Raw genomic sequence first — 12,130 nt, 5'->3', positions numbered from 1 at the left:
AGCCTCAATTTCTGCTGCAACACTCGGATTGTAGGGTCAGGATTTAGAGTTAACGGCATGAAAGCATGGATCCCTCCTGGCTTTTATCATTGTTCAGTCTGGTGGGGGTATAATGATGTTCGTGGGTATTTTTGGGAACACTTTGGGTCCCTTAGTACTAACACAGCCTACCTAAGTTTTGTTCCTGACCATGTTCACACTTTTATAACCACAGTGTACCCATCTTCCGGTCACTGCTTCCAGCAGGATAATGCACCATATCGCAAAACTCAGTAACATGTTGACCTGGTTTGGTCAACATGTTACTGAGTTCCCTGTACTCATGAATCTGTGCCATGAGGAACTAAATCAGCTCTGAAGACAAAAGAGAGGTCAGCACGGCACTAGCAAGCTATACCTAATAAATTGTCTGAGTGTTTACACAAATATATGTGTTTACTATATTTGTAAGCTTAAAACAGCATAATTAAAAGATATATTTAGACCACAGATACGTCAGTTTTCATGCTCACAGACCACTTTTTTTCTCTCTGTGATGCAGAAATGTGCTCCAGGGTGTGGTCAGTGTCAGAAGTCAGAGTTGTTTCTTTCAAACAAATCATCTACATCTTTAAATAAAGTCTTTGTGTTGTTTATGTTCTTCATTATTACATTTGTAAATGATAGCTAATATCTAATAAAGAGAGTGGACAGTGGTAGCACCATGTATTTTTTATCAGTTTTTAAACAGTTGTACTACATCATTGGCTACTCACAGCCCAGACCTGTTTATCTTGGTGTCTGTCCAATCAAGTGACCTTTGCTGTAGTTTATAGAAGTGAATGTAAGCCAGTCTTGTCAGATAATCAGATAAAATCTCAGGAAAATCAGATTAAGGTGAGCTTAAATTCAGAGAACTGAAAACAACCAGAGGACACGCCTACACATCCTCTACAGGCAAAAAAAAGAAGCTCCAGTCATCCAGTGCAGCTAAACAAGGTCAGAAAATGCATACAATAAAAGAACAGTTAAGAGCTTATTACATAAGAGAAGTGTTTGCCTTTGCTTTGTATATGAGCTTGAAAACAGAACACATTTAAAGCTGAATGGGGGGAAAGAAGGCTGTGATACGTCCACAAATATCCCTGCGAGTTTCTCCCTCTGCAGTCCTCAGAACATTGTCAGCTGTGTGGCTGCAGATAAGAAGATAATCGATTTGTTTTCCAGCACAGACAGACAGTCAACCTTTCGCTGCTCAAATTTAATTACACCGAACAAGCAAAAAAGATAGGAGGATATGAAACTGAGCTGAGAAAAGACATTGCCTGGACATAGAAATGGAGATGAAAGATTGATTGATGAAGCAGTGGAGAGACGCTGCAGATGGTGTGGAGGAAGATTTTGTAAGTAAAGTGCACGATAAATGTCGTCTCTCTGGATTCTACCTGTGACATCTGCTGACATCTGCTGGAGCACCTGTGAACTTTCTGAACAAAGCGCAGAACAGACCTGCATGTTTCTTGTGTATATATTAAACAACATCAGCATTTTCTTCAAACTAACTGCACCACATCACTGCATTTTAGCAAGTTACTCACAGACAGAATTTGTACTGAAAGTCTTTGTGTCAGATACGTACTCTGCATTACCTGGCCAGAATGGGGATTGTGGTTTTTCTACCCCATTCCTTACTTTGCAGTCACAGAGAAAAGGATCATTTCGCTGATAGCAGTGATGAAATAGATAGTCAAAGCCTTTATTTAAGAAGCCGTGCAAGCACACTGTGTACTCTATTACATGTAAAATCCTGTATAAAATGTTACTGAAGAAAAACTATACAAGTGCAGAATGGTGCTCAGTGGTTAGTGCAGTGCTCTGACAGGAAATGGGTCCTGGGCTTGAATCTGTGTGGAGTTTGTATTTTCTTCTGTCATAATAAAATTGGGATATTTAATTAATGCTGCCTACTAATCTACACATATATACACATAGGACTAGTAATATATAGATAAATGTGTATATATTTGTACAACATGTATCTTTAATGGCTTAAAAAATACAAGTTGAGCACAAGTTTGTGCAATGTACCAATATCACTGGCACCAAAACAGCCCCAGAGCATGATGCTACCACCACCATGCTTGATAGCTGGTACAGTGTTATTACGTTTGAATGCCTCATCTTTATTCCTCCCATCATATCTATCTGTATAAATAGCTCAACTTTCTCTAGTCTGACCATAAAGAGACCTTCCCAACTTTTGTAAAGCTACAAATCTAATTCTTAGATCTTCAGAAACCAGTGAGTTTAAATGAAGTCTGCCGATTCTTGTTAATGGCTATCAAATGTGTCCCAACTAAAAACCAAATATTAGTGGGGATGCATGTATACTTTTGACCCTGTGCGGATTATAGAAAATTAAAACTTGTGCCCCCAGTTCTTTTTTTTAAGTCACGAAGGATGTGTGCTGCACAATCGTTCCACCCTGGAGAAACAGCAGTTCAAAGAATGCCCAGAATTACCATGACATTAACGCCCATGATGAGTGTATATAAACGTCGGAGCACAACTATATTTAACAACTAATCTGAAGTTTTTGATCTGTTCTGAATACAAAATCGTATTTTTTTTTAGAAACTAAAATTCTGAAATAAATGTAGTGGATCAGAATTATAAAGTGGTATTGAATAAAGAACCCTCAAAAAATGATCTTTCATTGCCAAATAACTTCAATGAAAACTCCATAAACGTAAAACTGACATATCAGAATTTTTTTTAAAGATGACTGGAAAAACATGACCACATCCCTTAAATGCAGCACCATAAATAAAGTAGATAATTGAGTAAATGTGCAGGGAAAAGTTCCTCTGTGGCACTGAGATCAGATTTAGGCCAACAAGCAGGAGGGTCTCATCCTGCAGCTCTTCTTCGCTCCAGTAAGTGGCACCAGCATCGATTAAAAGTCTGACATGGCTACATTTTTGTTGGTCACAATAAAACAAGACCATGTGGCCATGGCCAAGAGCCACACAACAACCACATAATAGAGTCACAGCTTCATCTTTGTAGTCCCTGACAGGAAGCTGAAAGTGGGTCTTTGAGCCAACACAAACAAAGCGCTTTCAGTTTTATTTCTTGTGACATTGAAAAAATAAAAAACAAAAGTGACAGAGCAGCAGGAAAGCTTTCAGATAAACATGACAACTAAAGAGAGTTATCTCAACTGACTTTAATGCATTTGAAGCAGATTAAAAGACTGCAGCTTATTAACAGACTATAGTCATGTTTGGATGCACAAACACACACATGAATGTGCTAATCAACAAACAAAAGAGTGCACAGGCTTTTGTGTTTGGACGAGTTCATACACACCGTCTGATAACATGACTCTGTGAGTGTGTGTGTGTGTGTGTGTGTGTGTGTGCCTTTAGAGAAACGCTTTAACACAAAGTGAAGTCATATCTTCAAAGTGCCTTTAAAATACTACAGCTTGGTACAGAGGATGCAGTGTCGGGGGAGAGTGGGGAGGGCGGTAAAGTCCCCTGGAGTGAGCGACAAGATTACAGACCTACCCCCCGTCTGATGTGTGTGGTAGTGAGTGATGGTCTGTGTGTAGTTGAGCATGCTTGTAGGAGTGCGTGTCTGTGTGGGGCAGGGGGTCAGACTGAACCCCGCTGTCTGATAAAGACGGGACAGGATCCAGGCTGTTGTCTGCTGGATACAGCTGCATCACCGCCCCCTCCTGGACACCTTCCTTACTGCACGACTGACAGCTGCAGCGGAAGATCCTCTCCACCAGCTTATCCACCCGGGGAGAGTCTTCGCTGCCCGGACAATCCAGCGTCACCTGTGCCAACACAAAGTTGCACACATGCATGCGTAAAGAGTGAGTTGAGAATTGAAAGTAACTCAGCAGAAAGATGAAATATTTATTGTTTCCTTGCATTGATTTGTATAGTATTTAAGTTAAGCTGTTATTTTGAATAATCTCAAGGTGTGATAATATATTTTATGTTTAAACAAGAGTATTTTCTTATAGTTTTCCCTCCATCACCTCCTATTTAACATGCTTATTATAAGATGGACTCCTGTGAATGCGTTAATGTGTCTTTGGTCCCACTAACCAGACTCTTGGTTCATAGTTTTGTTTTTGTTTTGCTGGATCTGTGTTTTCATACAAAGTTTATGACACTCGATGGAATAAAGAAATACTGGGAAAAGCCGGAAAATCAAATAAACAGAAAAATACACAACCCCCCTCCGTAAACCCAAGAGTTACACAAGCTCAGCCAGTTCTCCAGACCTCACGCAACTTCCCCCTCACTGTTTCTATTATCCAATGAAAATGATCATTCAGCAATTTTATCAAGAGCCAAAGCAGCGGGGAGCAGTATCCACTTTCATGAGAGCTGACTTTGTTTTGCCTCAAACTGAATTCTGTTTAAAGTCCTGAAACAACAATCACAACCGCAGGCGCAGACGTCCATTTTCAGATAATTAACTGTAAGGTGTGAGCGTGAAGGCACTTTTTCCCCCGTCTTGTCTTGTGAAACAAAAAAACGTGCAGAAATTAATTAAACTATCTGGTAACGACTGTCTGCTCCAAGGTACAATATCTTTCCACTGAAACATGAGGTGACCTCACCTGCGGTCCCATCCACCGAGCCTACCTGGCAGCCTTCCAAACTACATACATCTCACCACAAAGCCTTTGTTTTTCTAAGAGTGGATTCCTTCTGGTTACAAGGGACAAAGAACCTTAAAATAATCTAAAACACAGGCTAAAGGTTCACGTCAGACAAAAGTAACTATGATCTATTCTGATCTCCTTTTCGAGATCTTCTGCTTTTTTGCTTTGCTGGTGAGGACAGCGTGCTTTCACTGTTGGTGTGGGGTTGCTAACTGACTAATGTCCAATAACTCTTACCACTTCCCACTGTGTCTGGGCAGGCATGCAGGAGTCACAGTGGACCAGAGACTCGGTTGACTGTGGAAATGTGTTGGGGACGCTGTAACTGAAACACTGACCCAGACAAGCTCTGCAAGAAAGAGGAGAGGGTTTATTATTTCTCATTCAACTACACAGATGCAGCGTTCATGCCGAGCAAGAGTAAGAAGTAATAATTTCACCAAAAAAAGAGCCTGAAATGTGAACTGATTTACCAAGTCTGAGGATACCTGGTAGCCTTGAGGCAAATCACAGAGACGTGTAATGCGTAAATGGGAATTACCAGCCAAGTTGTGATTTCAAGTGAAAGCCAGGATAAAGGTGATGGGAAAACGTGTTTTTCTACAATACTGTTCAAACAAATACAGGAAGGAATGCATATCAAGTTTTACTGAGAGAGCTTTATAGGAATAACAATGTATCTTTGACCAGCTTTCTCAGTCATGCAGCCTGAAGGTATAAAGAACAGTTAGCTGTCGCCTGGCCTCAGAAAATCTTTTGTACAGAAAAGTACAGTAAATAGTTCACAATAAAAACACTGTGTACTCCTGTTTGTCTGACAATTGCTTCAGGAACTTTTGGGATTTTTTGGGATTTATATATATATATATATATATAAAATATTATTTAATGACTTCACCTGAAATCTGTCAAAAACATCTTTCTTTTTTAAAACCTGCCCTATCCAGCTGTTTTAGATAACACATTTATGGTCTGGATCCTTTGTTGTGCCAAACACATTTACTTTGCCACGAGGGGTGCTGTTTTGTTGTTGTTGTTGTTTTTATGCTTGTTTTATTATTCACGCTGTTGTTTTCTCTATGGTTATATAAACCCCTGCCGGTGCTGACAGGGGGTGAGGGCGAGGTTAGCAACAGAGTTTACAGATTACAAGTAAATAACTGTAGTTTGACATCTTAATCTTAATTTTAAAAAGTTTATGTATAACAACTATAATTATATTTCAGCATTAAAAATGTCATTTTTATTAACATGCCTCTGCATGCTGGTGAATAAACATTACAGAAACATAAAAAAAATCGCTTTTGAGTGATTAACAATACTGTTAATTTTGGGCTGTGGCATAAACACTGTGTGGTGGTCAGTTACATTTGTTAGATTTATGTTTTAGGCAAGAACCAAAGGTCCTGCGTCACAGTTATTGCAATTTTGTTGTTTCTTTATTTAGTTAGTTTTTATTTCCAGGGCTGGTACTATTTATCAATGAGACAGCATTATAGACTGAGATTAGCCATTTGCGCATCTATCGATATTTGCGTTTATAAAAATACAGAATGTCGGCATTGCTTGTCTACCAGAGGGCACTCTGCAACTTCCCTGTTGGCAACGTGTTTGAAATGCCACAAACAACAATCAGCTGATCAGAGCAGAATCGGGAAGAGCAAATAACTACATGTGACAAATGTTAGGCATATCCGTGTGTCTGGAAGGAGAAAAATATCGGCTGATATTCTGGATATCGGTATCGGTCAGGCTCTATTTATTTCTATATGTTTAAAGTTTTTGCTTGTTTAGTTTCAGTTAGTTTCCAGACTGTGTGTTTAGTTTAGTTTAGTTTAGTTTTACTAAACTTGAGCTACTTTCAGAGGTGGGTTTCGTATTTTTAAATGTGAAACTATGGACGCTGTTTGTCAGGGGCAACATTTACACGTTCAGCACACAAACACAACTCTTTGTGAAGATGACTCAGAGTGTACACACGTCCTGAGTTATCTCTGGTTCCATTTTATTTAGTTTTGCAACTACACAAAATAACTGTAGTAAGAGGATGTTTTGGCTGCTCCCTTATTTCCCAGGGGTCGCCGCAGCGGATTGATCCACGCTGGATTTGACACAGATGTGACGTCATTTATGTGGGCGCAAGCTTTTAACCCCATGACTCTGGGTCTGTCCTCCCGACCTCAGATCAGGGATCTTTTGCATAGATAAACGTGTTTTCTTCTATCACGCTAGCTGTTTTGCTCTTTGTAGTTTGCTTTAAAAAAAAGTCAATTACCTAAAGGTTTTGCACACATAATTTTGGTTTTAGTTCCGTTAAAAAAATATGAACAACTCCAGGCTTATGCATGACTACCTCTTCCAAAGAACATCTTGTCATTAGCTTCCTCTCTGAATGCAGCCGTCTAGTCATGCACACAGATTTAATAAATATGGGCTGAGACAAACTTTTTATTTGGCTTTTAGCAGACGCGCACTCTGCTGGAGCTCGTTTGAGCACCACAGTCTTTTTAAAGAAACTTTTTGGCTAAGAACAAAGACATATTTAGTGATTGCCGATTAAATAATGTGCCCTACAAACTGAATGAGGCATGACTCTTGATAGCGTAACCTAATGATATCAAGGAATTTCTCCTTTATTTGTTTTCAGCTGCACTGAGAGATAATCGGACAGAGAGGGCCTTCATCCTGACCTGTTTTGAATAGAGCGAGGCTGACATCCCGTGTGCCCGACTATCTGTGTGATGTTCTTGGCTTCGCACCAGGCGCTCTTGTCAGGGAACAGCGCCAGGCGGTTGATGTGTGCAGGCGGTGCCGCTGAATACAGTGCAAACAGTGCGCAGCAAATCTGAATCCTCTCCCACATGACTGCACCTAAAGGAGCAGAAAACCACAACACGCCGCCGCTCTGTTAACTCTGTGAAAGGCAAAGTCTCGTCACGCCATCTGTTGCCTGCAGGTCACATAGCGCCAGTTTTCAGTCGGTGTGAAATCTGAACTTTGCATGTCCCTGCTCATGTGGATTGACAACTTCCTGGTGCCTATAGCATCTTACAACCCACACGTCCTTGTGCATCAGTCAGATTGCTTCTTCTTACCGGGTTTGGTGCATTTGATTGGATAAAAACTTGTTGAACGTGTGCAGTGAGGACGTTAAAATGGGTTTATAGTGTCAGAGAATAGAGGGGATACAATGGGAGTGGGAGGCAAAGCTCTCCTCTGTTTCGCTCTCTTCTTTAAAAATGCCTCAGCCATTAACGTCATTTACAAGCTACAAAATCGTTTTCTCCTGGTGCATATTAAAAGTGTCTGGATGTGGTCACCCACATCCACTGTTTTACACGCTTTTTAGCACTTCAATATGTCTGCGACTCTAAAGGATCAATTCTGGAGACAGAGAGCCTACAAGAGGCTGCTGTGGTGGGCTGTGAGACCGACGAAATGTTTTTAATAAAATAAATATATATGTTTATAATGTCCTGCTTTGACGGACTCCAGACTCTGGGTTTTAGCTTAAAAAAGAAGAGAGCGAGGTTTCAGCCGAAAGTCTGGAAAGCGTTACAATAATATATCAGTGTTTCATATACAATTATAAGGGAAGACATGTGATACAGCTAAAATCTGTTTTCCCAAATAGTTGAGACCATTAAATCTGAATTTGAATTAACTTAGCATTCATGCGTTACATTTACATTTAGCCTCCCAAAATTTTAAACATCCTTTAAAATAAACCAAAACATACAAAATGATCACACATCAGCCTCTGTATCTGTACAGTTATGTAAATGGGTTTTTTCGTGGTTATTTTTTACTCACAGAGTTAATTCAGCTCATTTAAGAAGGTGAGACGACCTCAAAGCGTCACTTGGATGTATAGCGGTTATATCATGGGGTTACTTTCTAAAGTAATCAAGTACCTTCTCTTCAACAGCGCCGGGAGGTCAGTTGAGGCACTTACCACTGCTCACGAAAGCCGGGGAATTGAGCGCTTCGCCACGGTCCCGCTGAGCCGAGCCCCCCTCACCTAAACCCGGGTTGTCGGATATCACCGTGGGCTGGTAACTAAACAGTATGATCACGTGGTGAAAATCCCTGCCCAGATTGTCATAAAACTGTCACATCATCCGGTAAGACAAGCAACCGTCCGATCAACCGAGAGGAAGAAGAAGAAGATGGATGGGGAGCTGGGGCAGGGTATGAGCGCTATCTCATCTCCGAGTCCATCAGCTCAGACCGTCCCTCCCCTTTGTTCTCCTCCCGTCCCGGGTTGAATTCCCGTGTAACTGCGCCGAAAAACACTCTCCAACTTGTTGTCTTTTGTTGTAAAACTCTCAGGCTGGGTTTAGGCGCGGCTGAGCCCTCAGACAGGGGTCCTGCTGTGCCGTTTCTGGACGAGAGAAAGCAGGGAGGGAGGGGAAGTGCTGGAACGCTTTCAAATGTTTCCCTAAGCAGGAGTGATCGTGTTAACTAGACACACATGCAATTATGTGAATATTACACATACAGGGCATATTTCAAGTCACGCACACACATCTGGCATTGCTTTGATAACATATGTTTGGAAAATTGAAACATTAACAACACAATGTCTGATGAAATATAACTGGTAAACAGATGTGAAGCCCCTGCTGTGTTCGCCTTTATTCCCCCTAAACCACTAAAAAAAAACTTCGGGATGATGAAATGACAATAGCTGGTTACTAACCAGAAGCTCAGAGGGTTTGATTTATTTCAGGCTCCACTTTGGAGTGAAACCACTGACAGACTCATGAGCAGTTGCTGAAATGCATTATGCTCTCCGGTTCTCCTGACTTGTGATTGGACTCCGTTCAAAACTAATTTAAAACGGAAACATAAGGGGACAAGCTTGGAGTTCGGCCTTTGGTGTAGTCCATACCCAAAGTGAGATACTGATAGATGTCAGTGTCTTCTCTTGGTCTAAACCACTGACAGGAACCAAAATATATACATTCAGTGGGGAATCCGTTGTGAAAATATACAACATGCACACACACAGTGTTGAAATACAATCACTGGACACTTTATTAGATTTACCCTTTTGCCACAGAAATGCCTTAATTCTTTCTGGCATAAACGGAACAAAGTGCCAGAAAAAATCCTCAGAGATTTTGGTCCATATTAACAGCATCACACAGTTGCTGCACATCCATCATATGAATCTCTCAATACAAACACTCCCAAAGGTGCAAGGTGTTTGAGGTGTGATGGTGACAGTATGTTATCCTGCTGAAATTAAGCAGCCACTAGAAGATGGATACTTTGTGGTCATAAAGGGTTGGATGTGGTCAGAAACTATACTCAGGTAGGCTGTGGTGTTTAAAGGATGTTCAGTTTGGTGCTGAGGCAGCCCAAAGTGTGCCGGGAAAATCTCCTCCACATGCTTACACCACTATACCACCAACCCGAACCACTGATACAAGCAAGTTTGAATCCATGCATTCATGTTGTTTATTATTACCACATCTGATCCTACCATCTGGTTGTCGCAAGAGAAATCCAGAGATGTTGATCTGCAAATTTTCTGTTTCCCAGTTGTGGTGACACCTGTGAGAACTGTAGCCTAAATTTTCTGTTCTTAGCTAACAGATGTGTCCTCTGGTGTGGTCTTCTGCTGCTGTAGCAGCTCTTCTGTATACCTTAGCTGAGTTGATTGTTTGAGTAAGCAACAGTATGCTTTCATATCAGTTTGAAGCAGTCTGGTCATTCTCCTTTGATATAATCGAGGCATTTTTACTCAGACAGCTGATGCTGAACGGATATTTCCTCTGTTCAAACCATCATCAGATGGCTGTGTGAGAAAATCCCAGCAGATCAGCAGTTTCTGAAATATTCAGACCAGAATGTCTGGCAACAATTCCATCCTTCTTCTCTGTTCTGATGCTCGACGATGTTTGAACTTCACGCTTAATATTTGGGTTAATAGGCAGTTTAACACGTGTAACTAATTAAGCAGCCATGCATGTGAATAAAACTGTGCCAGATGATCGTTATTAAGAATTATACAGGTTTAACTAATGAGTAAGAAGTGCAATTTAAGATGCGTGTACGCTTTTACTTTATTATTGATTGCTGCCGTCATAACATTATAAGGTTAAAAATTTATGAGTTATACCTTTAAAAGTAATATTTTGAACGCATACTTCAATTAAATTCAATTTACAATCTGTCATAACAAGACATAAATTAATGTACAAATGTTTTAGTGAAATGAATAAATTAACACAGCATAGCACTTATGGGACGATCTTTTTCCTCTCTAATTTACTAATAATAGAGTGTCCTGGGGTTTAGTGTTACTACTTTTACTTAAGTAACTGAGCCAAGCTGTGGTAACTACATGGAAATAGGTCCATTAGTCTTGTTTTATGTATAAAATCTGCTAAAAGGAAAACGTAAACTAAATGTGTACTTCACTCCTCTTTACCTTATCACCTCTGGTAACATCATGCTAACATTTTCCACGGCAACTCCAAGCTGGAGTCTTGCCCGAGCACATGCATGGCACATCTGGATCTGGTCTTGTACTTTGTGGCAGAAATTTGCAAGCATTGACAATTTTAGCCATTAGATGAGTAGTTGGTCTTAGGTAGTGTTACTGGTCTTGTAATTATGGTTCATCATGGAGAACGTTGAGACACGTATAGCCTTTGGGTTTTGGCTGCTTTATTACACCTCAGCTGGGTCACCACTCACCTCCCCCTCCAGTTCCCACACACGCACTGGCATCCTGTTCCTGCACTTCTACCGACCACTGCACCTTTGCTCACAGGTGTTCAGCTTGGCATGCGTTCATCAGCCCCCCTATCGGTTTCATGCTTCACTTACAAACAAATATTTTAATGGACAGGGGATGAGTGACACGGCTTAATTTCTGACAGGCTTACTCTGTGCCTGATGCATTGCAGCACACCAGCTCTGAAGAAACAGGCCTTTGAACGCTTGGGGAATGAATATGATTCCATTGTGTGCAGGAATGTATGTGCCGGGAAAACCGTTACTGTGATGAAGAGGGAAAATATGAGCGTGTGTAATAGAGAGTGCATGCAGCAGTATTTTCTTTGATGTGAAAGTGTACGGCATGTGTTGTGTTCAGACGTGCAAAGTGCAGAACTCACCTGTTAGTAATAAGCTCCAGTCTAGAAATGGCATTTCTCTGCATTCCTCAGATTCTGCTTCACCAGGGGGCTGGATAAACGTGTGCATGTGCACACGCTCACACAAACAATTTCTCTTCTCTCCCAGCAGCCCGCAAAACCACACATTAGTGATCAATCACACTCACAACAATCTCGCCAAGCAGACATGCAGCCAATGAATACACAGGATAGAAGAGATTCCTCCCAGTATGTTTTCTCCTAATCTCTGATGAAAACTGTCACAGTCATAGCAAGCAACCCAAAACAGGGCTCCACAGCAGGCCGCAGCCTGTTTGGTCTACTATGA

The 12,130-nt window shown here is 40.9% G+C and overlaps 1 protein-coding gene across 1 annotated transcript; it reads right to left on the bottom strand.

Moving 5' to 3' along the window:
* Window positions 1-3,070: 3,070 nt before the first annotated feature.
* Window positions 3,071-8,773, bottom strand: nbl1 (NBL1, DAN family BMP antagonist). The gene is made up of 4 exons (XM_085458048.1): window positions 8,625-8,773; window positions 7,360-7,540; window positions 4,907-5,018; window positions 3,071-3,826 (listed from the first exon to the last, which is right to left on the bottom strand). The coding sequence occupies exons 2-4, from the start codon at window positions 7,530-7,532 to the stop codon at window positions 3,548-3,550; spliced, it is 564 nt and encodes a 187-aa protein (XP_085314174.1). The 5' UTR covers window positions 7,533-7,540; window positions 8,625-8,773; the 3' UTR covers window positions 3,071-3,547.
* Window positions 8,774-12,130: the final 3,357 nt, after the last annotated feature.

The sequence above is a fragment of the Copadichromis virginalis genome, linkage group LG5 (genome assembly GCF_057382275.1).
Source record: "Copadichromis virginalis isolate Kocher_CV1m ecotype Utaka linkage group LG5, C_Virginalis_male_GT1.1, whole genome shotgun sequence".
NCBI classification, from domain to species: domain Eukaryota; kingdom Metazoa; phylum Chordata; class Actinopteri; order Cichliformes; family Cichlidae; genus Copadichromis; species Copadichromis virginalis.
This window is presented reverse-complemented; position numbering and strand designations above follow the sequence as displayed.

Excerpts from the sequence above, each read along its gene's own strand:
- nbl1 (XM_085458048.1), bottom strand. The coding sequence starts at position 7,532 with ATGTGGGAGAGGATTCAGATTTGCTGCGCACTGTTTGCACTGTATTCA. Across the intron at positions 5,019-7,359 it reads CCTCGCTCTATTCAAAACAG|AGCTTGTCTGGGTCAGTGTT; the intron begins GTCAGGATGAAG and ends TCTTTCTTGCAG. Across the intron at positions 3,827-4,906 it reads CCCAGACACAGTGGGAAGTG|GTGACGCTGGATTGTCCGGG; the intron begins GTAAGAGTTATT and ends GTGTTGGCACAG.